Genomic DNA, 24808 nt, shown 5'->3' with positions numbered 1-24808 from the left:
TTTTGGTAGGCTTAATAATGGTTCCCTGAACATGTCCACATCCTAACTTCCAGAACACGTGACTATTACCTGGATTACCCAAGTGGGCCTGATATAACCACAATGGTCCTTATAAAAAGGATGAAGGAGGAGGCAGAAACAGAAGGGCATGTGATGATGGAAGAAGAGAGACAGAGAGAGACAAGGAGATGCAATGCTGTTGGCTATGCCACTGGGGAGGAAGGAGCCATGCACTAAAGGATAGGGTTGGCCTACGAGAGCTGGAGAGCCAAAGGGAAACACATTGTCCCTTGAAGCCTGCTGAAGGAATACAGCCCTGTCGGCCCATTTTAGACATCTGATACCCAGAACCGTAAGATAATAAAATACTTTTCAAGCCACTAAGATTGAGGTAATTTGATTCAGCAGTGATATGAAACTAATACATGGGACCTGTCTTATTTTGGGTTCCCCGGAATCAGAGCTGGATACAGGAGACAAAGGGCAAGATGCAGGTTGTTTTCTTTGGGAGATAACCCAGGAAACAGGAATGAGGGGCAAGAGGGTGAGGCAGGGGAAGAGAGAGAGAGCCAATGTAATGAAGTGTCACTGAGGTCACTTAGCAAGGACTATGCCACCAGGACCTCTGAAAGGCACATGGGATGTCTCCCAGAGGAGTGCATCTGGAGGAAGGTAATTAGGACATGTAAGCAGCTGCCATTTCCCATTTGAGGGCACCATTGAGGGCTACCCTTGGAGCATCAGCTCCTCCAGCTTTCCCAGCTCTGCTCGACCTTGCATTAACCAGGCTCCTGCAGCATAGGAGCAAGCCCCATAGCAGAGTGTGAAGAGGCTGAGGACACTCTACGGGACAAGGCTGAGCTCTTAGGAGACTGTCCACAGCAGCAGGGTCTGAGATGGGACACTGGCTGAGGTGACGGACTGGGGCATTGTCTTCTGTTGGACTGAATCCTCAACCCCTAGATCTATTCATCTAGTTATTTCCTACCCTTTGTCTCCATGGGGTTAGGGTTTTATGTGCAGACCAGACAACTCTTCTAGTGCCTGGCAAAGAGTTGGTACTTCATAGTTGCTCAGTTGAACTTCTGGGGCTGCTGAGTCTCACCCATGAGTATTTCATATAGGGACACCCTTCTTTATTTGATTTAAGGGAAGCAGGTCTTATCTGGCATTTGAAACCCCTAATTTAATTACTAAGATTTCATAAATAGATATAAATACCACCAACTCTAGGGCAGGTACAGCCTCTAGTTTCTACTAAGGGCCAGCGAACCAAGCCTTCCTAATTGCATTAACTACAATTCTTACAAAACTATTTTTCATTTAAAATTTACCAATTGAGTCTAGTTGATTAATCCTGGAATCTTAATAGTAAAGAGTTAATTCTATTTAGACAGAAATTGTGATTTCATTGAGTGAATTATTTTCAGCTCTGTTTTAGCCAGACTAAAGGAGGACATGCCTGGTCGACTCAATCCTACTTGAGGACAAAACACTTTCAAATAATCTTGAAAACAACCCAGAGCTTGTTATTCCTGCCAAATTGCTTCCTGTTTCTTCAGCTGGCATGCCTTGGTGTTTGCACTTACCAAACCTCTGCATGGAATGTTCTTTATTATACTTTGCTACTTTAAAAATGTCAGTCAGCTTTCCAGTATGGCCTTATCTGTGACATGGTCCCTATTCTCAAAGAGTGAGTTGTTCCTTCTTCTGCACTTCCGGAATGTTTTTTACATAATCCTCCATACTAATATAAATAATAATAACAATGGGTAGCATATAGCACCTATTATGAGCCAGTTCCTATCCTAAACCTTTGATTTATGTTAACTCATTGGCCCTCACAAACCCATGAGGGTAGATCACCTTACTGGCTATATTGTACAAATGAGAAAACTAAGGCAGAGAAGTTAAGTACCTTGCCCAGGGTCACACAGCAACTAAAGGGTAAAATTAGGATTTAAACCCAGGTAACCTAGTTCAAGATTCTTTGTTTTGAGCTACTTCTTAATTCCCAATATATAGAAAATATAATATAATATAATGTAATGTAATATATTATTTGCCCCTGTGTCTGCCTTTCCTTCTAGATAATAAGTTTATCAAGGGCTTTGTTCATTTCTCCATCTCCAGTATCTATCCAAAGGCCTGGCAGATAATAGAAATTTTAAACTTTGACTAAGGGAATTAATGAAAAAAATGAACTCAACTACTCTGTTATGACAGCAGATCAAAATGCCCCACCACTTGAAAGGACAGTTGCTAAGACAAAAGAGAAGAAACTATGCCTGTTCGTGCTTAGGAATGGAGCACTCAGACAGCAAATTCTACATCATGACCGTCTGACAGTCTTGTCCAGGGTTCCAAAGCCATGAGCCTGTTTTCATCTTGCTTCTCTTCTTCTCTCCCTCCATTTCCCCCCACTCCTCCTTCTTCCTTCCTTCCTCTCCTCCTCCCTCCCTGTTGGTTTGCCCGGATTATATTTATATCTTGAAAAACCAAGTAAAGGGAACCAATATTTTCTGAGGGTCTACTGTGGGGCCAACACCATGGTGAACTGTATGAGTTTCCTCCAACTGCTGTAACAAATTACCACGTGCTTAGCATTAACTGAAATTAACTAAATTTAAAAAATTAAATTAACCAAAATGAACTAAAACAACACACATGGATTATCATATAGTTTTGAAGATCAGCAGTCCAAAATGGGCCTCACTGGGCTAAAATCAAGGTGTTAGCAGAGCTGCATTTCTTCTGGATGTTTAGGGGGAAATCTGTGTTTTTGCCTTCTCCAGCTTCTGGAGGCCTCTTGCGCTTCTTGGCTGGTGGTCCCTTCCTCCACCTCCAAAGCTGGCAATAGCAGGTCGAGGCTTTCTCACACCACATCACTGCGGCCTGGCTCTGTCACTTCTCTTTCTCGAGCTCTTCAGCTCTCTCTCTTCCATTTTCAAGGCTCCTTGTGATTATATCTAGATAATCCAGTATAATCATTCTCTTTTAAAGTCAGTTGATTTTCAACTTTAATTCCCCATTACCATTTAATCTAACATATTCACAGGTTCTGGGGATTGGGCTGAGGACATCCTTGGGGGACCATAATTCTGTGGCTTCCCTTTTAACAATTTGAGGAGAAGATACTGAGTAGCATTCAGTTGGCAATAAGGTCTAGGATGTTGGTCCAAAACTGTGTGTGAAGGCAACAACACTCAACAACTCAAACTGCGTATGAAGAACTCACCAAACTGGAAGTATTCGCTCTCTTTTTCTTCCCAAGAATCACAAAATTATTTCTAAGTGTCAGTTACATTAGTGGCCAAGAAAATGGCAGGTGTTCCATGTTTCTGGGGCTATAAAACCCTAGGAAGATGGTCAGGAGGTCAGATTCGAGGGTAGTGTGGATGACATGAGCTGACGCTCTCATGAGGGTATCCCCATGTGCCCATGCATGTGTGCACGTATGTTTGTGTGTGTACGTGGGTGTGCCCATGCATGTCTTTAAAGTACCTCTTTTTTCCACGCTTTCCCTGTAGGCAGGGTGCCTTTATAAACCCTTCGAGGACTCTGGCAGGATAAAGAATCAATCAAAATTCATTGCTGTAACATTTTTATATCCTGCAAGTCAGAGCTGGTAGCCTTTCTTCCCCGCCAATCTAAGCTCCTCCAAACTGATTCCAGTAGGCCGACTTTGACAAGAGTAAACCAGAGGTGTTTTGTGGCAAGGATAAAGTAACTGTCCATCCACGCTAATAGCAAAAAGCAGTGAGTCAATGAGAGGAAAACAACGAGGGGCCAGGAGACACTAGTGAGTTCACTTGGAAAATACCATTTTGGAGCTGGCTTAAAAGAGGATGAGATCTGAGGTTGTTTGCTGCCCGCTGAGATAATTATTTGTGGCAGGAAGTTTCTCTTTTTTTTTAGCTACGGCTACTTCGAATACAGTTGTGTTAAGCTTTTCTTCAGTCCTGATATTTCTCTCTGACCTCTGGGACGTATTTGTGATGCCATGGTATAGAAGCCCCTCTGTGTCCTTGTCCCTTCTACATTTAGCATATAGTCAGCCAGGTGAGCTGCTGGCTCACACACACAACCCCAGATCTTAAAGGTTTGCACACTGCATGTGCAGTTTCCTTGTTAGGTAGTTCTCCTAAGTACTTGTCTTCTGAGCAGGGACTGATTTCTGGGCTCTTTCTATTGGATGGATCCGCCATCTTAGAAGTCCTTCCCTTCTGTTTTCAAAGATGCGGAAGAGACGACATTTCAGGGGCCAGGTCGAGAAGTGGTGAAAATCCTTTTACTCTCCCTCTCTTGGCCAGAGCTTAGTCACATGGCCAAAGTCGCTGCAACAGAGCCAGGACCATGCAATTATGGATACTATTATGACAAGTAATTAGAAACTCATAACAAGGAGAGTTCTTCCCTTGAAAAGCCTATTTCCAAAGTCTAGAGTAGGGATTGCAAATTCAGATGCCTCGGGGGCCAGACAAGCGTGTAACTGAGTCAAGTGAACAGAAGCAATAATACAGGGAATGGTGCAGACAAGGACAGCCAAGAGAGGTACACTCTTGATAATATGATAATTTAACTCTTATGATAGACTGCTATGGCTAAACTAACCAAATCTGCTGGCCACATCCATCCCATATGCTGCCAGTTGGCAACCTGCAGTCTGGGACAGAAAAAACATTTTTCTGGAAGCAAATTCCGAAGTTGGCTATGTTCATGAATCACTACCTGTCAGGATAAACATAAACCCTTTCTTTTTAAAAAAGAAAGCTCGGAACAGCAATAAAGAAATGGAAGCTAAAAAAAAGAAGCAGGTATAAAAAGTGTGATGTAAGGCTTTGCTATCGGTGTGTATGTTTAGGGCAGTGGCTTTTACGTAGAGGATGGAGCTCTGAGCTACTGTTTTAAAGGATGCTTGGTGTCCTGCAAAAGCAGCACAACTCAGCTCACAACAGGCACTGATGTTTTCCTTTGTGCACCTGACCCCAAGATGCAACCCCCCCCCCCCCGACCTTCTACCTGACTCAGGCCCCTGCTGTTTCCCTTTGAATATTTCTGAGCATAGTCTATACACTGACCAGTTTTATAGTAGCAAAAAAAGTAATATTTTGATGCTATTTGTCAATGTCTACCCTGGGGAATATAATATCAGTGAATCACGTATATTGGTTTAAACATAATATATAGAAACAATGATAAGAATAATAGCAAACATTTATTGAGCAACTACTATGTGCCCGGTATGACATAAGGCTCTTTACAAAAATTAACTCATTTAATCCTCATAGTAACTTTAAGATACTATTATTGTTCCAATTTCCATCTGAGGAAACTGAGACACAGAAGGTTACTTGCCCAAGGTTGCAGCTGGTAAATGGCAGCTGATAAACTGGGATTCATACAGAACCAGTGTGGCTCTGTCCTGTGCTTATAGTTTGTCTGAACATGAATCTGCTTTCCTAAGCAGGCTGACTGTAATTTTCAAATAATAGAAATCCTTCGGTGATCATAAAATTTGATCACTGCTGAGCTTTCAAAGGTGTATTGGTTGTTGTTTATGAGGTGCAAGCTAATGCATAAATGAACAAAAAAACCATATAGGAAAGCCATTATTTCTAAGGCATTAAAGATAAATTCAGAATGTTGTTCGTAGCATATATTCTGGAAATGCTAAAGAGGGTTTGGAGAAAAGTATGTCCAGGTGGCATATTTCTAAGAGTGACATCTGATGATTTTGGAGAAGGGGCTTAACCTAGTTTTGGAGTAATGTCCAAATACTCGCTTTTAAACCAATGAGGGAGGCTTCTTCATATTCTTCCACCAAACTCAGTATGATTGAAATTGGAGAGTGGGTATCCATGACAAGTTCATGCACAGATACTACTTAAATTCTGCTAAAAATTCAAGGGGCGATAGCAGTAAGTAATATATTCTACCACTACTGCCCAGTCAGACGTTCAGCTTTTGGGAAGCCCTAAATTAGTCTGGATTATTTTTTAAATGCAATTTTCTAATTTCAGAGATCTGTTACATGAAACCCAGACAGACACAAAGGAACTTACGTGAAAGCAAAAAGTGTGTTGGCAAAAAAGACAAGTCTATGTTCCTTTCCATTTATCCAGCTAATTCTGAACCATCTTTGAGATCAAAGCAGAAATGTCCCTTCTGTGGGTTTGCTTTCCCTGATCCCCCTAGATGAAGTTAAACTCCCTGTCCCTGGCTTTTACATGCTCTCAAAGACACAATTTCCTCTCAAGTTAAAATTCTAGTTAATTAATTGAACTATGATTTGTTAATGCCTGTCACCTTTTCTAGTCCACATTAACAGTTGACACTTGCTGACCACTTATCCTGTGCGACACTATTCTAGTTGTTTGCTTCTTTAAATTTTTAATTTTTTTGAGAAAGAGAGGGAGCACTGGAGTGAGCTAGCAGGGAGGGTTAGATGCTTAACTGACTGAGCCACCCAGGCGCCCCTATTGTAGTTGTTTTAGATGCACCATCCACTGAATCCATATATCTCCTCTCAATGCACATCTTATTCTCCATATTTCCATTGCTATCAGTCAGTAAAGGACAGAGCCAAGATTTGAACCTCTGGAGTTTGTGCTTCTAATTACTGGCTTATTATGCTTCTATATAAGCTCCAGAACAGCACCTAGCAAAGTGCTTGCTGAATCCCAGGAGATTAATAAGTTTGGGGGAATAAGTGAATGAATGAATGCAGGGAGGACAGACTAGTTCTTCCTTGGCTAAGTCACAAGTTGCCCAGGAGAGTGCTGCATGCTTTTTTCTTATAAGTTTGGTGGGTAGAGGGACCCAACAATTTACAAATAAAATCTGAGCCTCTGGGAGTCCTCTCATCACTCCCATCCTCCCTGATGGTCAGCTGTTGGAAAACGTTTATTTGTCCTTTATGACTCCTGAGGATTCCTGAATAGAGCCTGCCAAGAAATCAGGACAGAGACGGAGCTGCAGAGAGACAAGAACAGGGGCTCCACTCAACCAACCTCTCAACCAGTTCTGGATTCTTATGCTCAGGATCGCTAGAGAAATGGCATCTCCTTAGGTCCTAGGGGCTGACTGGTTTACTGGTCTGGGATTGAGGGCAGAATTAGCTGATTAGAAGGTTAAGGTATAATTGTAGGCTCAGGGTGCCTGGAGGCCACCTCTGACCATTTACTGTTTAACTGAATTAGCGTTGGCCAGTTACAGATTTTCTGCTTGCAAAATTGCGTGCAAATTATTCTGAGTCCTGAATCTGCATTCTGTGTGTGTGCCACTTGGGATGTCAGCATTATGATTGCCTTGGAAGCAATCTAACCAGAGGCTGCTCTGGAGGCAAGGGAAAGTTTCACAAGCAGAACTGCTCCGAGAGGGAACTATAATATCCTAACCCCTTTGATTTTTGAAAGATGATGTCGGTCAGGGTGATGACTTGCCCATTTCAATTTCTCTGATATTCCTCAGTCCAGCCATACCATGAACCTCCAAAGATTAATTCTCGCTCTCATTCCTTGGGGTTCACTGCATTTCAGTGGGCTGGTATTTAGAGAGAAGCCCTGGTTCCCTGGCTTCCAACCTTTTGTGCCCTCTTGTGAATTTGCTGCTGGGGATAATAATGAGTTTTCTTCAACAGCTTGTGAACAGTGTTTAAGAGTTTGCATCCTAGTATCAAAATTTGGTTTCCCAAGAAGCAGGCACTCAGTCAAGGATTTGAGTGCAAGTAGTTTTATTTGGAGGGTGGTGTCAGAAAATACCAACAAGACATGAGAAAATGAGCCAGGGAAGGAAAGGCAGTGAATGGAGGGTGAGTTATCAAGCCAGATGCCACTGTGGGCACCTGGAGTTGAAATCCACATGGAAAAAGGGAGACAGAACCCTTGCCTGCGAGATGTCTCTCCTGAGGGGTGAGAGAGCTGGGGTATTTGTGCACCGATTCTCATCAGTTATGGTCAAGGGCTGCTGCTGAGAATATGAATTTCCAAACACTCTCTGCTGGCACCATGCTCTGTTAAAACAGCCTTCCCCAGGTTTCAGAGAAACAACTCAGGCAAAAAAAATGTAAAATCCTGCCCCATGACATGGAAAGCCTAAGGGGTATGGGAGGAGCTCTCACAGTGATCCAAATCAGAGGACACTTAAGCCTGGATTCACATCCCGGCCCCACCCATCCTAGCTGCACGATCTTGGGCAAATGTGTTAGCTTCTCTAGGATGTGAGGCCCCTTGTCTGTAAAATGTATCCTATAAAATATTAAATACATCATAGGCTGTGGTAGAGATTAAAGGAGATGATGCATATAACAAACTTAGCATAGTGCTCGCCATGTAGTAAAGGCTGAAAAATGTTAGCAGTTACATTTTAAGTATTATGGAGCATCTTCTCTGTGTCCATATATGCAGTAGGTGCTTGGTACCAAAGTTGGGGAAAAAGAGGTAACTCCTATCTTTACAGGGCTTGTAGTCTTTGCCTAGTAAACCCCTGACTATTTCTTACCATACTAAATTACCCCTTGTCCAAGGGTGTGTCACATACTTTTATATTCCAAAACATATAGCCTAGATTTTTGACTCCAGGATGAAGCACTCCAAGGATTTGCAAAGACAAAGCTGAGCTTTTGGAAGCAATTGTAAAGTTTAGGTTTTTCTAGTAGCCAGACTTACAAAAGTAAAAACAAAGTGGTGAAATTGACTTTAATAACATATCTATTTAGTCCAGTCTGTAAAATATTATTGTTTCAACATGTAATCCATATACAAATTATTAAATTAGGTATTTTACATTATTTTTCTTTTTGGTACTCAGTCTTCAAAATCCAACATATATTTTATACTGACAAGTTCTGCCCAGCTACATTTCACGTGCTTGGCAGCAGAGTGTGGCTCGTGGCCACCATATTGGATTGTGAAGGTCTAGTGGGCTCTGAATTCCTTTGGGAAGTAATTTCCAATGGAATATTCTGCTTTCCTCCTCATTATATATGGCACTGCTCCTTTTCATCTATGACAGTGAAGTTGGTTTTAGCTCGGGCATCATATGAAATTGACTGTTTTTGTAATGTAATTTCACACATAGAAACCATGGTGAGATTCTTAGCAGGTGTAAAAATCTGACAAAGTTATTTCTTTAACAGCAACTTGATGGAAACTACAGCAGCTGTTCCCATTTGCGTGTTTTCCAAATCTCATTGCCAAAGCGAATTGTTGGCAGCCACAGGAGAAGTATCAACTTACCTCTTCCTTTGGGAAATGAAATTAAAACCTCAGCTCATTTCTAAAAGTCACAGATTTGGTAGAAGTTAGTAGGGCAAACACATAAGCCGCTGTTAAAATATTGATGGCTTTGGTTTTTCTCAGGTGCTGCTGCTAACATCTGCAGAAGATTTGGACTGCGCGCCTGGATTTCAGCAGAAAGTGTTCCATATCAATCAGCCAGCTCAGTTCATCGAGGACCAGGTGATTCTAAACTGTAAGCAACATCACTTGATGATTCTTTGGGCCTGTTCTCATATGTCTCTTAGACACTCACCAGTGTCTAAGAATGTGTCTCAGGATGTGGCATTCCCTGAGCTAAGTGTTTTCTGATCATTTTTCTTATGTCACTGCTTGACCCAGGGTGGAAGCTCTTCAATTAGAGCCTTGTCGGCTGAGAGGTGAATAAAGTGGTTGTGTTTCTCTTTTGAGTATTTTATCATTGGTGAGCATTTCCTCACTGGTCCCAGAAAAGGAGACCACCAGCCTCCAATGTGAGTGCTACTCTGTGCAAAGGAAATTAAATCCATTTCCCCTGGGTAGTTCCCTGAGAACAAAACCAATGCCTTCCCAAGGATTGTTGTTTTACTGGGATTCCTTGTGCATAGTGTTAGATGAAAATAATGGTGAGAGCAGGATGTTGGCTTCTGGGAATTTTTAGTCATAGGAATTCAAAACTCCTTTTCTGACGGCTAGTAAGAGGGTCTTCAGAAAGATTCAAAACCTCTACTGGCTATTTTGTGGAGTAAACTCAAATCCCCCCAAATTCCAATTAAAATATGCTCCCCTCAGATCTGTGGTTATAATCTCGTCCTATTTTTAATGCCAATATCATATTGTTTTATCTTTATGAGGGCATGGGGTGCATTGCTAAATGCATAGCAAGCATAGTTTTAGCACAGTAGAATCTAAAATTGATGGTAGACAAATAACCATTTAATTGTAAGCTCTTGAGCACCATTCTTTAACATTTGGGAATGCAGAATATGAAAACAGTGGTTTAATTTGTTCAGATGCTCCCAGGTCCCTTTAGGGAAGATAACTGTGCATTTGCCCTTACGGTCTCAGGCTTGCCTTCCACGCTAACCACGTTCCTTCATTCCTTGCTCTATGGCTGGTGTGTTTAAAGAAAAGGGAAATAAGACCAAAAAAACCAAAATAAAACCAGCCTGCTTGATTGGATTGTTCTTTGAGGCTGGAACACATTTGAAGAGTTGAAAGGAACACAGTAATAAAGATGCAATGCCGAGCATCAAGGGAGCTACCCAAGGTGAAGTCCGTGAACATCTTGATCCAATTATACCAATGGAATCATTTCGGCAATTAGAGTCTGCAATGACAAGGTGCAGAACTGTCACAATAAGTGAATTCCAATGTGTGATTTCATGTTAATTTGATCCCTGAGTGTGACTCCTGGGTCAGGCCATCAGGAACCCTTATGTCTTTCGATTCTTCTATTTATCAGAATCAATATTTTCAAAGGGAACTTTAAGAGAACCATTTTTTTTCTGGCTCTTCTCTCCCCTCATCTGTTTGTCTCATCTCTTCTCTTCTTCTCCTTCTCTCTCTCTGTGTCTCCCTTTTCTTTTCTTTCTTTCTTTTTTTTTTGCAAGCGATTATCCCAAACAGCATCTATATTAACATGGGTAGAAATGTGAAACCACACTGAGTATGGAAATTAATAGAGTTGGTATGCAAAGCAGGCCCATAAATGTGATTGCTTCTGTAATCTTCACGACACCAAACAGCTTTTAATTCACCGCTGAGAAGCTGGAAACAATCATACTTTGGGGGATCTTTTTAATTTAAACTAGACCATACTGTATATTCCAATATCACAGTTTTGTGTGTGTCTGTGTTTTTTTTTTTAATCCCTTAAGTAATTAAGTGGGTTATGGTTGTTGGTTCTGTGTAAGCTAGTAAATGCTAAATGGAACTGGGTTGATTATCAATGATAGCACGTTCAGAAAAAGGCAGTGATATGGGAATTGAGGATATTTAAAATTTAAATATGAATTTGTATGTAAATTGTTGGATCAGCAAAATCTGACTAGCCCCCTCTCAGTGAAACTGTAGGTTCATATGTATTACTAGGGTAAAAAATACAAAGAGTACATCTGGTCTGATGCTTTTGAGTTCATCTCAAAGCAACGAACATGGGTTGTTATGAGTTAGACCCTGCAAATAAGGTTAATTGTGCCTAAATGCAGAAGAAAATTTCCATAGCCTTGAGAATGCCTATTGAATATTGTTTGGGAAAATCTGGATTTCCAGAAGAAATAGCAATGTATTGCTCTATTCCAGAGGAAAGGAAAAGCCAGGAGTATTGAGTATTGATGAACCTTCCCCCCAGGCAACGAACATTCCCCCTACTCTCTCCCTCCCTCTCCTTCTTCCCCTTTCTTTCTCCATTTCTTTCATGCATTTTCCTAGGGTTCAACATAAGACCCTTCTTTTTTTTTCTTTTTCTTTTATTATTTTTTTCTTTTACTTTTTTTTACTAACATATAATGTATTATTTGTTTCAGGGGTACAGGTCTGTGATTCATCAGTCTTACACAATTCACGGCGCTCACCATAGCACATACCCTCCCCAATGTCCATCACCCAGACACCCCATCCCACCCACCCCCCTCCCCTCCAGCAACCCTCAGTTTCTGAGATTAAGAGTCTCTTATGGTTTGTCTCCGTCTCTGGTTTCGTCTTGTTTCATTTTTCCCTCCCTTCCCCTATGATCCTCTATCTTGTTTCTCAAAATCCTCATATCAGTGAGATCATATGATAATTGTCTTTCTCTGATTGACTTATTTCATTTAGCATAATACCCTCTAGTTCCATCCACGTCATTGCAGATGGCAAGATTTTGGGGTTTTTTTTTTGATGGCTGCATAATATTCCATTGTATATATATACCACATCTTCTTTATCCATTCATCTGTTGATGGACATCTAGGCTCTTTCCATAGTTTGGCTATTGTGGACATTGCTGCTATAAACATTGGGGTGCATGCCCCTTCGGATCACTACATTTGTATCTTTGGGGTAAATACCCAGTAGTGCAGTTGCTGGGTCATAGGGTAGCTCTATTTTCAACTTTTTGAGGAACCTCCATACTGTTTTCCAGAGTGGCTGCACCAGCTTGCATTCCCACCAACAGTGTAGGAGGGTTCTCCTTTCTCCTCATCCTCACCAACAACTGTCGTTTCCTGACTTGTTAATTTTAGCCATTCTGACTGGTGTGAGGTGGTATCTCATTGAGGTTTTGATTTGTATTTCCCTGATGCCGAGTGATGTTGAGCACTTTTTCATGTGTGTGTTGGCCATTTGGATGTCTTCTTTGCAGAAATGTCTGTTCATGAACATAAGACCCTTCTATCTCTGAAAATATGATTAACCAAGAAACCACTGAGTGGTGGGTGCTCTCAGAATGAAGGCCATATTGACACAAGGCTAATGTCTGGATGAAAATGGAGAAGAGTTAAACAGAACCAGAAAGTTTGAAAATACTTAGATACTTGAGGTTGCATGCCAAGATGTGGGAAATGGTTAGAATTATTTTAGCGACATATACATACAAGCTGATGTTTTAGGTAATAAAAGAGGTTAAAAGACACCAGGCTAGTAACATCTCTTGGACTCCACTTATGGCATTTGTACTTTCCAGTTTTGCTTTATCTTTGCAATATTTAAGATCTTTGGTTTCCAATCACTATAAAGTTTTGTCTTGTGGAAGGTGTAAACATAGCATAATTGATCAGTGGATGTCTACACTTTTCGCAATTCTATAAGGTTGTCTGAAAGTGTTATCTCTTTGCCTGACAGACACAGTATATCTGCTCATACCCCAGACTTATATTCAACCAATTTTGGGTTCAGCTTTTAGCAGGCTATAGAAAATGTTTATTCTGTCCATGGCTTCCTGCTCTCTTTGTTCAGATAGTAATATTTCCTTTTATCCTTTTTCATCTTTCTCCTCAATTCTCAATGACTTATCTTTTTCTACTTTAACTTTTACTAATGGTCACCTCCACTCCTTTTCTTTCCCTAATATTTTATTCACTGTTCACTCCAATACATCTTTCCTTCAGTTGTTCTAAAGCCTTTTATTTTTTTCACATCCAAATAACTCTTTATTCTACTCTCCTTTCCACTAAGTAGACTTGCTTTCGTCTTTAAAAGGCCATTTTTCAACAAGCTTCTAGGATCAAAACATGGTATCCCACTATTCTTCTAATGTAACCAGGGGAGCTCTTTCATTGTATCTTTCACAGTGTGATGCAAAGCCCCCAACTCATGATAACTTGGACAAAAGTTTCCTGCCTTCATCTCAGTCTTGAAAAATGAGCTGGGAATATGTGCTTATTCCCATTTTTTTTTATGAGAAGTGCAAGAAGAAAGGGGAAGACAGCTTGGAAGGCAGAAACTCAGGAGACATCCATTCAAGGCCTTTGGACTCAGGGCAGAATCTTTGAGGGGTTTGTGGTTGGGGATCCCTAGAGGCCTCCAACACCCAGAATTCTCTTAATGGATTAGTATTGTTGCTTCTTCTGTAACATGAAAATCATGTGATTCTGGTACCTATCATCCTGGCCCCATGAGATTTGAATAGTGATGTTGGTTACACCCTCCCAGCTGACACCTGGGCTTCAGAAGAATAAGCACCCTTGGAAAACTGACCAGCCATCCAGCTGAGATGGAAAAGGACCAGGTGATAAGCCACTGACTATCTTGTGTTTTGCAAAATTACAGAACAGACTATTCTGCCCTGGCCATATCAGCTCAAGCACATCTTCCTAGCCTCATGGAGAGATCTATAATCGAGTTAGCTGAGGGGATCCATACTCTTGACCCTCTAGCTTATATTAATGGGAGATATCTGCAACTTCCAGAGTCCAGAAAGGACACCCCATTGGCCATCTAGGCACCATTAGACCAGAACTTTTCTACCTGTTACTGTTTATCCTTCCTGGATTACTCTTCATAGATGCCCCCCCACCACACACACACACACACAGACACAGACACTCAGAGAGAAATTGCTGTGCCTGAGTTCACCTAAAATACAACCTGTATAATTACACTTTTATTTTTTAATTTAAATTCAATTAACATATAGTGTATTATTAGTTTCAGAAGTAGAATTCAGCGATTCATCAGTCTTATATAATACCCAGTGCTCATTTTATCATGTGCCCTCCTTAATGTCCATCACCCAGTTACCCCATCCCACCACCCCTCTCCCCTCCAGAAACCCTCAGTTTGTTTCCTATGATTAAGAGTCTCTTATGGTTTGTCTCCCTCTCTGATTTCATCTTGTTTTATTTTTTCCTCCCTTCTCCTATGATCCTCTGTTTTGTTTCTTAAATTCCACATACGAGTGAGATCATATGATAATTGTCCTTCTCTGATTGACTTATTTTGCTTAGCGTAATACCCTCTAGTTCCATCCACGTTGTTGCAAATGGCAAGATTTCATTCTTTTTGATGGCTGAGTAATATTCCATTGTCTATATATACCACATCTTCTTTATCCATTCATCTGTTGATGGACATCTGGGCTCTTTCCATAGTTTGGCTATTGTGGACATTGGTGCTATAAACATTGGGGTGAAGATTCCCCTTCAGATCACTACATTTGTATTTTGGGGGGAAACCCTTAGTAGTACAGTTGCTGGGTCATAGGGTAGTTCTACTTTCAACTTCTTGTGGAACCGCCATACTATTTTCCAGAGTGGCTGCACCAGCTTGCATTCTCACCAACAGTGTAAGAGGGTTCCCCTTTTCCACATCCTCACCAACATCTGTCTTTTCCTGACTTGTACAACCTATATAATTACACTTTTAATAACGCACTTGCACTAGTTAGAATAGGCTTGGTATCAAACAACCCCAGTGACCTAACAGAATAAAAGTTTATTTCTGATTGTTACTACTGTTATCCTTGACCTTAGGTAGGTTCAGTGTCCCTACAATGGCCATCTAATCTGGGACTGATAGAAGATAAATCATGGACATTAAAAATCTGCAGAAATGAGTGATTTTAGGATTTGAACTTCATGGACCAGTAGATTTTTTTTTTTTTATCTTGGATTGATGAGATTGTATTTTTAAACATTTTTCTAAGCCTGGACATTAAAAAAAAAAAAAAAAAAGCAAATAGATGAGATAGAGGGAGAATACTACCATTTACTTTGGCTAGAATTTTCTTTTAGAAGGTCATTTGGGAAAAATAAAAATAAAAGATCATTTGGCACTAAAAAACAAGTGAAACAGGAATAAGGACTAATTACAGCAGAGAAGGCAGTTCTTTAATTTGAGTAAATTTTCTTTTGTAAGATAATGTGCCAAATGTCCTTATTTACTTCATTTTAGTGGGAAATCGCATGTCAAATGCATTAGGCTGATATTACTTTTTCTCCTATTGACTTTTCTGATACTCTTCTCAAGTTTCAGTATGTTTGTTTTCTAGAGAGGCAGGGATAAGTCTTAAGAGATTTCCTTATGATGGTCTGTATGCCCATGCTGACAGCAAGAAGAGAGAGAGCATTTCTGGAAAATGTAAAAAGTTTGCATACCTTGGGAACAGATGTTGGGATTTGTAAAATGCACCACGAGTGTTGATCAGTGTGACATCCATGGCCTTCATAGCTGGCATTTACTGTGCACTCTCTAAGTGTGGAGGGCCCCCTTGAACCTCATAACAGGCCTTAGGGGATAAAATAATCTCATATGCCCATTTTACAGATGAGGACACTAAAGCTGGGCTAGTCAAAGCAATTTACCCAAGGTCGTATCACTCATATTTGGCAGCATCAAGATTTGAGCCCAGGATTCCAGTCCCTTGGCTCTTATCTAGAGTTCTTTAGTCTAGTGGATTGTTTTTGTTGATGTCAATGGTGACACATCAAGGAAATGTGCCACTTCATTTTCCTATCTATTTTCATCAACCTGGATGAGATAGAGAAGATAGAGAAGTTCTACTGCATTATATTTTTTCTGTTCACAACCAAGTTTCATTCTTCCTCTGTAATATTAAAAAAATACAGAAAAAGTACCTCTTTTTCCTTATTTCGAATAGATCCAGTTAGTGAAAGATTGTCCATGACCTGCACTCCTGGCTTTCCACCTTCCCCATGGGTTTCTTTCACCAGGACACTGGTTGGTCACGCCACCTTGACAATGACCTTGACTAGTGGTCCGATCATCCATGGAGTGCATGGTGTTGCATTAATCATATTTGTACTTAACATACATGAGCCATGGCTTTTGAGGGTGTTTTTAATTGACTATAAAGCAAACAGGGAACTTGAAAAATGAAGGCAATTAATGAAAAAGCAGTGTGAGAGGTGTTTTGCATCCTAACGTAGGAAATACATCGCCAGTGAATTAAATGTCAAAACAAAGGCCCTTTTGACCCTGCTGAAAAGATTTCATTTGGATGGTAATAAATGGATGAACTTTCCAACTGGAAGTGGAGAAATGCCTGTTTCCTGAGTTTAAGCTCACTTGGGCTTTTGTCTGTCTATATTTTCTATCCTTGAACACTTCCCAAGTTCTTTTATTTTTGTTTTTAGTTTTAGTGATTTTAAAAAAATGATTATTTTCCATTTTCTGATTGTACTTTGCACTACTAACTTGTATTTGCCCTCAAGTTGGGAGATTGATTAAATGATTAATGAAATGATTTAACATCACCTGTACTGCAGTCTGCATAGATCTCAATATGGTTAGAGTTTCAAGTGGTATATTTACTTAAGCTGTTATGATATGCCAAGGAATATTACTCTGATGTCACTTGATTCACTCCACATTATGAAGGTGATTATATTTTGGGTCAGAATGTGGACTCCTATTTACATCAATGAGGCTTTTTCCTATATTTAGAGTCCTGTAGAAATGTAATACTTTTACAGGTTTGCCCTTCCACCCCACCATCATATTTGTAACAGTCTAATAATCCAGTCAATTAATATTATTCTAATCCTCAAAAATGCATATTAACTACCTTATTTCATAAATGTAAGGTGATGTGGTAAATAACTACAGAATAAAAAGAACACAAACACATATTGGAGAGGGATAGGATGAAGTGCTTAGAGATCCTTCCATTGGACTTGGGTGCTATGTTGTGCTTCAAAGAGTGGGAAACATATCAAGTAGTGGAGTAAGAGGGCCTGAGAAGGTGAGGAATGTAGATGGGGCCCCTGTGGCATAAGTTTTATCAGCAGAATGGAAGAAATAAATAGACCAGAGAAATCACACTGTCAGCCTTTGGGCTAAATTTGCCCCACAGATATGTCCTGTCTGGCTGCTCAGTGTGGAAGTGTTTAATGAAAAAGGTTTAATGAAAAGAATTTATTGACAACATTGAGAATTTCACTTTTAAAAATTCGTAACTTTTGGAAGATTAAACCTCCAGAATACAGACCCCAGAGGCCGGCTGCCTGGGTTCAAATCCAAGGTTTGCCCGTTATCGGCTAAGTAATTTCAGAAAGTTAGAGGAACACAAAAACTTCACTGGGCCTTAGTTCTCAGTTCCCTCATTTATAAAATGAATATGATAATGGCAGTAACCTCAATAGGTTGCTCTGAGAATTAAATGTTAATCTATGTAAAGGGTTCTGAATAGTGGCTGGTCTATAGAAAGCACTAGAATGTTAGCTGCCAGAAGTTAGCGCATCAGTAATTGTAGCTGGGGCCTTCCCTGTGGCCCTCCAATCTCTACTGTCTTCCTGTCATCCGGTTGGCTTCCTCATTCATTCTGCCTGCCCCTTATAGACATTTAAATTCACTCCATGAAGTTGCCATTGCTCCTGAGACTGGTGAGTGGATCGAATGATATGTCACAAAAGACCAACCGCAGGTGCTGTTTCTATCAAACCACTGCTGTTACTGATAGTAGCTGTTCCTGGTGGTCAAGGAAGCAGAGAACAATGCTGAGAGATGGAAGGGTATGGGCTGGCTGCCATCAATTAAGACTTTGAAATCTATTTTCAATGTTTTGAATAGTTAATGCAGGTAATGTGTGAAAGGGGGGCCATGTGATTAGACTGTGTGGCTAGCTTTCTAGAAGTTCAGAATAGACGAATGAGAGGGAAGAGTGGGGAGGGCTGGGGCGGGCATGGAGCCATGTGAGAAGTTCTGAGATGGGGATGGTTAGAGGTAAATCAGAGGAGAGGTGGCAGGAGAGGTGACAGCATGATTGAGGGGCACCTATATATGAAATAAGGGTGGGAGCAGAGCCCCAGAGAAATCCAAGGGTCTAGACTAGGGAAGACATCTAGAAGTTTTCTAAAAGAGATGCATAATCATTGGAGTCTCTCAGCTCACTGACTTGTATGACCCCTTTACTCTCTGGACCTCTGTTTCCCCATTTGTATAATAAGGGTATATTAGTCTCATTCTTACCAGAGCTGTTTGGGTTGTGATCCAAAGTAACCCAACTCCACCTGGCATTAGCAAAAACATATAAAATTATCAGCTCACATGATTGAAGTTTTTGAGGCTTGAACTGGCTTCAGGAACACCAGGGTCTAGAGGCTCTGATGATGTCATCAGGATCACCCTTCAGTCCTCAGTTCTGCTTTCTGGAGTGTTGGTATCCCCCACTCTCAGAGGGCTTCCCTCCAGGAGGGTCACCAGCAGCCCCAGACTTTTATTCTTCCAAATTCACAACCCAGAGCATCTCTTTTCCAAGTGCTCCGGCAAACCTCTCATGGCTAACACCTTTGGTCAGGTTTGGCTCTTGGGCCTAGCCCCGAACCAATCACAGTGTCCAAGAAAATGTGGTATTTCTGTTGGCCAGGCCTGGGGAAGTGGAGATGCTGTTCCTTGAAGGAAAGGAGTGATGCCGGGCTGGCAGACATAGAAGTCCACCATACAGGTGTCCTGCCCTGCTGCTAAGGCCCCTTTCCATACCAGCATCCTCTGACTGCAGGCTGTGCTCCGTGCATACGGGTCTTTCGAACCCAGCACACACGCAAATGGAAATGTATCTTAGGTGGCAGGGGATGAGGACAGCCATCATGCCCGGGTTTCTCACTGGTTATGCTGGTGAGCAGATTGCCTAATTAAGACTGTCAAATTCAAAGTGATGCCAGATGGCCTCACTCTTCAACCTGTTGAGTGTATCTTCGCTCACGCAGTTCTGTAACTGGTATAAATCTCTTTTATTTCTGTTTTTCTTCAAGAGAGGAAGAATACAGGAACATACGGATGTTACAGGAGCATCTCCCAATTTAAGATATTAGAACCACATGAATTGGGCTGCTTAATGAGTAAGGCATCAAAACAGAAAGTAAGAAAGATGAAGCATGGCTTTAAATAGTTTGAGAAAGCAGAAGATCTTATTATCCTGTAACATACCAAATCTATACCCATTCTCATTATTGTGGTGCCCTCTGTCTGTCCCTTTCATCTTAATTTTCATGAAATTTTTGTTGGCTTGAAAGCAAAAGGGCAAGAGGTACAAATATTTGCCAGTCAAAATATCCCCAAGCATTTTTTTTAAAGATTTATTTATTTATTTATTTATTTGACACAGAGAGAGAGAGACAGCTAGAGAGGGAACACAAGTGGGGGCAGTGGGAGAGGGAGAAGCAGGCTCCCAGCTGAGCAGGGAGCCCGATGTGGGGCTCGATCCCAGGACCCTGGGATCCTGACCTGAGCCGAAGGCAGACACTTAATGACTGAGCCACCCAGGTGCCCCTCCCCAAGCATTTTTTGGTATTTGACCAAATTTGCATTCTCCTTCTGGAGACAGAAATAGGTTATAGGAAAGGAAATGACATACGTGGATTCCCAACTATCCGTTTACTTAATTATTTAAGAAACACAGAATGGTCACCTATCTTACACCAGACCTTGCGCTAAGTGCACAGGTTACAACCGAACCAGAGTAAAAAAAAATTGCCTCCTATGTTGGAACTTTCATTCTTGTGGAGAGAAAAACAGACACGATAGGAATAAACACCTAAGAACGCAGGAAAAGAAGACATGAAAATATGATGAAAGGAAGGAAATAAGACAAAGTCATATGACAGAGATTTCTGGATGTCTGCTATAGAATGGGCCACCAAGAAGTTTTCTCTGAGACACTGAGGACTGCATTACAAGCCGGGGTCCACCCTGTGACGATTGGGTTGGTGAACATTTAGGCCAAGGGGCCACATAATGCAGGAGCCCTAAGATGAGAACGGGTTTTTCCATTTGAGATTCTCTGATCTAGGGAAGGGGCTACCATTTTATCCATTTAATCAAATCAACTGCTCTGTAAGATAGGATTATAAATCCCATTTTACAGATGAGAGCATGAAGGTTGATTAAAGGATCCGACATCTCAGAAGAAGGGCCAATGGTGAAAAACACACTCTGATCTCCTGACCCTATGAGTTCTCTCCATATGAAAAGCTATATCCAGTTTCCTCCCACAGAATCACTCCTCTTCTTTTTATTACGAACAGATTGGGGTGTCCCTGAGGGCCTCACAGGGCCAATGGTGTGGGTGCCTGGGTTGGACTGCTTGCTTCCATCACTTACAATGGTGACATTTCCAGTCAACCTCTAGCTCCTCAGTTTCCTTATCTGTAAAATGGTGGTGATGTTTTTGTGGGTTCATTGAGATACCACAGGCAAAACTGTTAGGACACTACCAGCTACATGCAAACTCTAGATAAAGGTTGGTATATTTTATCGTTTGAAAGAATAAGGCCAGGGAGGGGAATATTTGTGGAATGATGCTGTTGGAACGGGCAGCGCTGATGTCTCCCAAAGGTGGCCCAGAGCAAAGCCTGCCTCCTCTGAAATGAAACACGGGTTCTTCCTCCTGCCTCCAGGTCTCCCTGGTAGGCACTTCCATGTTCTAGGGGTATGTGCCATCCCACCCACCCCCCCAACCACACACACACACACACACACCACACTCATGTTTTGGTCTCTTTGGGCGAAATGTTAAAAGGATGTTCCCTGAAAAGCATTTGAGAAGGGATTCTTCCCAGCCTTAGATCAGGCATGTTCGGCAAGTTAGGGAGCTAATACCATGCATATGCTGTACATTACACAACTCCACCGGGGTGTATGGGGCAGCCCTGTGTAATAAAACAGATATTTTTGCAGTAAAACAGATGGGTATTTACCCTAAGTAGCATAAATAAGGACCATCACATCAGTCCAGGTTGGGTTTCGTGCCAAATGAGTTACGCTGTTGGTATGCTGAGCCTCTTGGAGTTCAGAATTGCAGACTGCACTCCGTAGGACAAGAGTGCCTTGAAAAGTTGCAGACCTCAGTTCAGCTAAAACATTGAGCTGGCCTCTTCACATGTCAGCTGCTTCTGGGGCAGCCGAGTGTGGTAGTGGCTCCGACCCCAGGTTCTAGCTACCCCCCACGACCCGCTCCTGCTTGTGAGCAACTTAGTAAATGATGTCTTGGCAGGCCACCCCTGAAAAGTGGCCAACCGCTGCACCAGGCTGTTTCATTCCCATTTGAAGCCAAAACAGTTGTCAGCCATCCAGGTTCCTCCTAACTGTGCATGTCAGCTGATTCCGGAGCCCTCCCAGAGGATCTATTTTTAGCTAAAAGTGGTTTTAATTTTCATATGTATACATTAAATCCACAGGGGTGGGAGAATTTCCAAATAAGGAACATTGATTCTGAATAACATGAAAGAAATAATTAGTGCTTGAAAAACAGTTCAAAATATGAGTCAAAACCTCCAAGGAATATGGTTAGCTCTGCATTTTTCAGTGGAAGAAAGTTTGCCGGATTAAAAACAGAAAGTGAGGGTGAGTGGGGATAAACCAGGCTGGGAGAGGGATTCAGCATCACGTTCTAGGCACTGAGGAAGGGGACAAGACTAAGAATAGGGGGGACTGAGGTAGGGGGCAACTGGGATTGTCAGGTGGATGCCAACGGGGATGTGGCCCAGTGGTCATTCCCCGTGTCAAGAGGGGCACAGAAGGGAGGGCTAGAACCAGGCCGTTGCCATACTCAAGAGGGATGGAAGAACAACAGCCCCAAGGGAAAGGCCTGGGGCCCGGTGTGTGGCAGCTCGGATCAAGCTTCCAGGTGTTTTATTTATTTTGGAGCAAGGTCAAGGCCATTCGAGAGTAGGTAAGGCCTAAGATAAAGATGTACGTAATTTTTTTTTTTTTTTTTTTTTTTTAATGTCCAGAGTCTCCTGCTTTGCTTTTGGGGTAGGCCAATTCAAACTTTTTGTTCTCATCATGTACATTTTTGATCAGGCACATTTTTGTGATGGGCATAGCCTCTTTGTGTACCTAAGGAGAGGTTAAATTGTTCTCTGTTATGAAGCACTTTGTCAGCTACAATTATAATTCAGTGACTTTATCAGTTCTGATAAACAATAACCAACTCAAAATTTTAAAGAAAAAGATTTAATGGGAAGAAATTGTGGAACTCACAGGTTCATCCAAAGACCTGAATGAGGAGGCCTCAAAAAGGACAGGAGTAAAGGAGCACCAAGAGTTTCAGCAAGGGGAACTCGGAGAGAGTTTAAGACAGTGCTTTTTAGACTTTCTATAGTGAAAAGATCAGTTTTTGTTTCAATGCTGATACTTTTGTAATAAATAAATAAATAAATAACAAATAATTGTCGAAATATAATTTTCAGTAAGTTAAAAACATGACTCCTATAGAAATATAAAGTGAATACAGATCCGAACTCACCAATTAAAGTGCAAACCAATAAGGTAAGTCTGACTCAAAGAACATTTGATGATCTAGGTGTTTGTAGGTGATTTCATAATGAGGAAATGTTATAATCGGCTTGCTAGCAGTCAAAAAAAAAAAATCTTGCTATTTGCAACGATATGGATGGAACTACAGGGTATTATGCTAAGTGAAATAAGTAAATCAGAGAAAGACAAGTATCATCTGACCTCAGTGATATGAGGAATTTGAGAAACAAGACAGAGGATCATAGGGGAAGGGAGGGAAAAATGAAACAAGATGAAACCAGAGAGGGAGACAAACAATAAGAGACTTTTTTTTTTTTAAAAGATTTATTTATTTATTTGACAGAGAGAGACACAGCGAGAAAGGGAACACAAGCAGAGGGGGTGGGAGAGGGAGAAGCAGGCCTCCTGCTGAGCAGGGAGCCCAATGCGGGGCTCGATCCCAGAACCCTGGGATCATGACCTAAGCCGAAGGCAGACGCTTAACGACTAAGCCATCCAGGCGCCCCAAGAGACTCTTAATCTCAGGAAACAAACTGAGGGTTGTTGGAGTGGTAGGGGGTGGGGGTGATGGGTGGCTGGGTGATGGACATTGGGGAGGGTATGTGCTATGGTGAGCGCTGTGAATTGTGTAAGACTGATGATTCACAGACCTGTACCCCTGAAACAAATAATACATTGTATGTTAAAAAAAAAAAAGAAGAAGAAGATAGTAGGAAGGGAAAAATGAAGGGGGGAAATCGGAGGGGGAGACAAACCAAGAGAGACTATGGACTCAGAAACAAACTGAGGGTTCTGGAGGGGAGGGGAGTGGGGGGATGGGTTAGCCTGGTGATGGGTATTAAGGAGGGCACGTATTGCATGGAGCACTGGGTGTTATACGCAAACAATGAATTGTGGAACACTACATCAAAAACTAATGATGTACTGTATGGTGACTAACATAACATAACAACAACAACAAAAAGAATCGTCTTACTAGTTTACACATAGAGCTGGTTAATGTCCTACAGGGCAAGTAATTGTAACCTTCGGAGCTGTCCTTTCTGCTGAACATTACTGGTAGCTCTTCTATACAGAGATCTACAAATCAACATGTAATTTCACTACATCTGAAACCTTCAATAAATAGTAAACAATGGAATGTTAACCTTAAAAATCAAACTGCCAGTTATTTTACCAGAAAAAAAAAAAAAAGATCAGGAATAGCAGAGAACTGCAATTCAGGAAAAGCAAGCTGTGACAAAGCAGCAAGTCCACAGCACAAAGGAGGGGACCACTCTCTTATTGGGGGGGGGCAGTTGGGAAGGCTGTTGTAAACCAAAAGGCCATTGGAGCAGAATGGGAGTTGGAAGTGTGGTGGCTTTTCATTGGCTAAGTTTGACTGTCTCTCATTGCCTGGGCTGTTGGGGGGTGGGGAGCTTTTCCTCCCCCTGATGAGAGGGTAGAATCTACTTGATAGGCTCTCTTCCTGTTGGGTCTGCAATTGACCACAAATGGTAGGGTCTGAGAACTTCCCCTACTGAGTCCCCCGACTCTATGTCTATGTTAGGGAGGTTTCTCTATATTAATTTTCACAAGGTTACATTTTCCTAGGTAATCCTTGAATGGGCCTGTTAGGTAATGCCTATATATGACATTCAAAACATCCCTGCCCCCAACCCAACATTTTGCTTTACTTTCAAGTTTTAAACAATTTTTCTTCACAATAGAATAAAAATTTTTGCTATGAGAATGAAAATAAAGCAGGGCACCTGGGTGGCTTAGTCGGTCAAGCGTCAGCCTTTGGCTTAGGTCATGACCTCAGGGTCCTGGGATTTAGCCCCGTGTCAGGCTCTCTGCTCAGTGGGGAGTCTGCT

The 24808-nt window shown here is 41.5% G+C and overlaps 1 protein-coding gene across 1 annotated transcript in view; it reads left to right on the top strand.

The window, feature by feature from the left end:
- The window catches only part of CDH13 (cadherin 13), a 993622-nt gene that overhangs the window by 209472 nt on the left and 759342 nt on the right, over positions 1 to 24808 (top strand). Inside the window, exon 2 of the mRNA XM_032389728.1 lies at positions 9363 to 9474. Within this exon, the coding sequence (XP_032245619.1) occupies positions 9363 to 9474 (112 nt within the window). The remainder of the gene's footprint in view (positions 1 to 9362; positions 9475 to 24808) is intronic.

Source organism: Phoca vitulina, unplaced genomic scaffold, assembly GCF_004348235.1.
Source record: "Phoca vitulina isolate PV1807 unplaced genomic scaffold, GSC_HSeal_1.0 scaffold56, whole genome shotgun sequence".
Lineage (NCBI taxonomy): Eukaryota > Metazoa > Chordata > Mammalia > Carnivora > Phocidae > Phoca > Phoca vitulina.
This window is presented reverse-complemented; position numbering and strand designations above follow the sequence as displayed.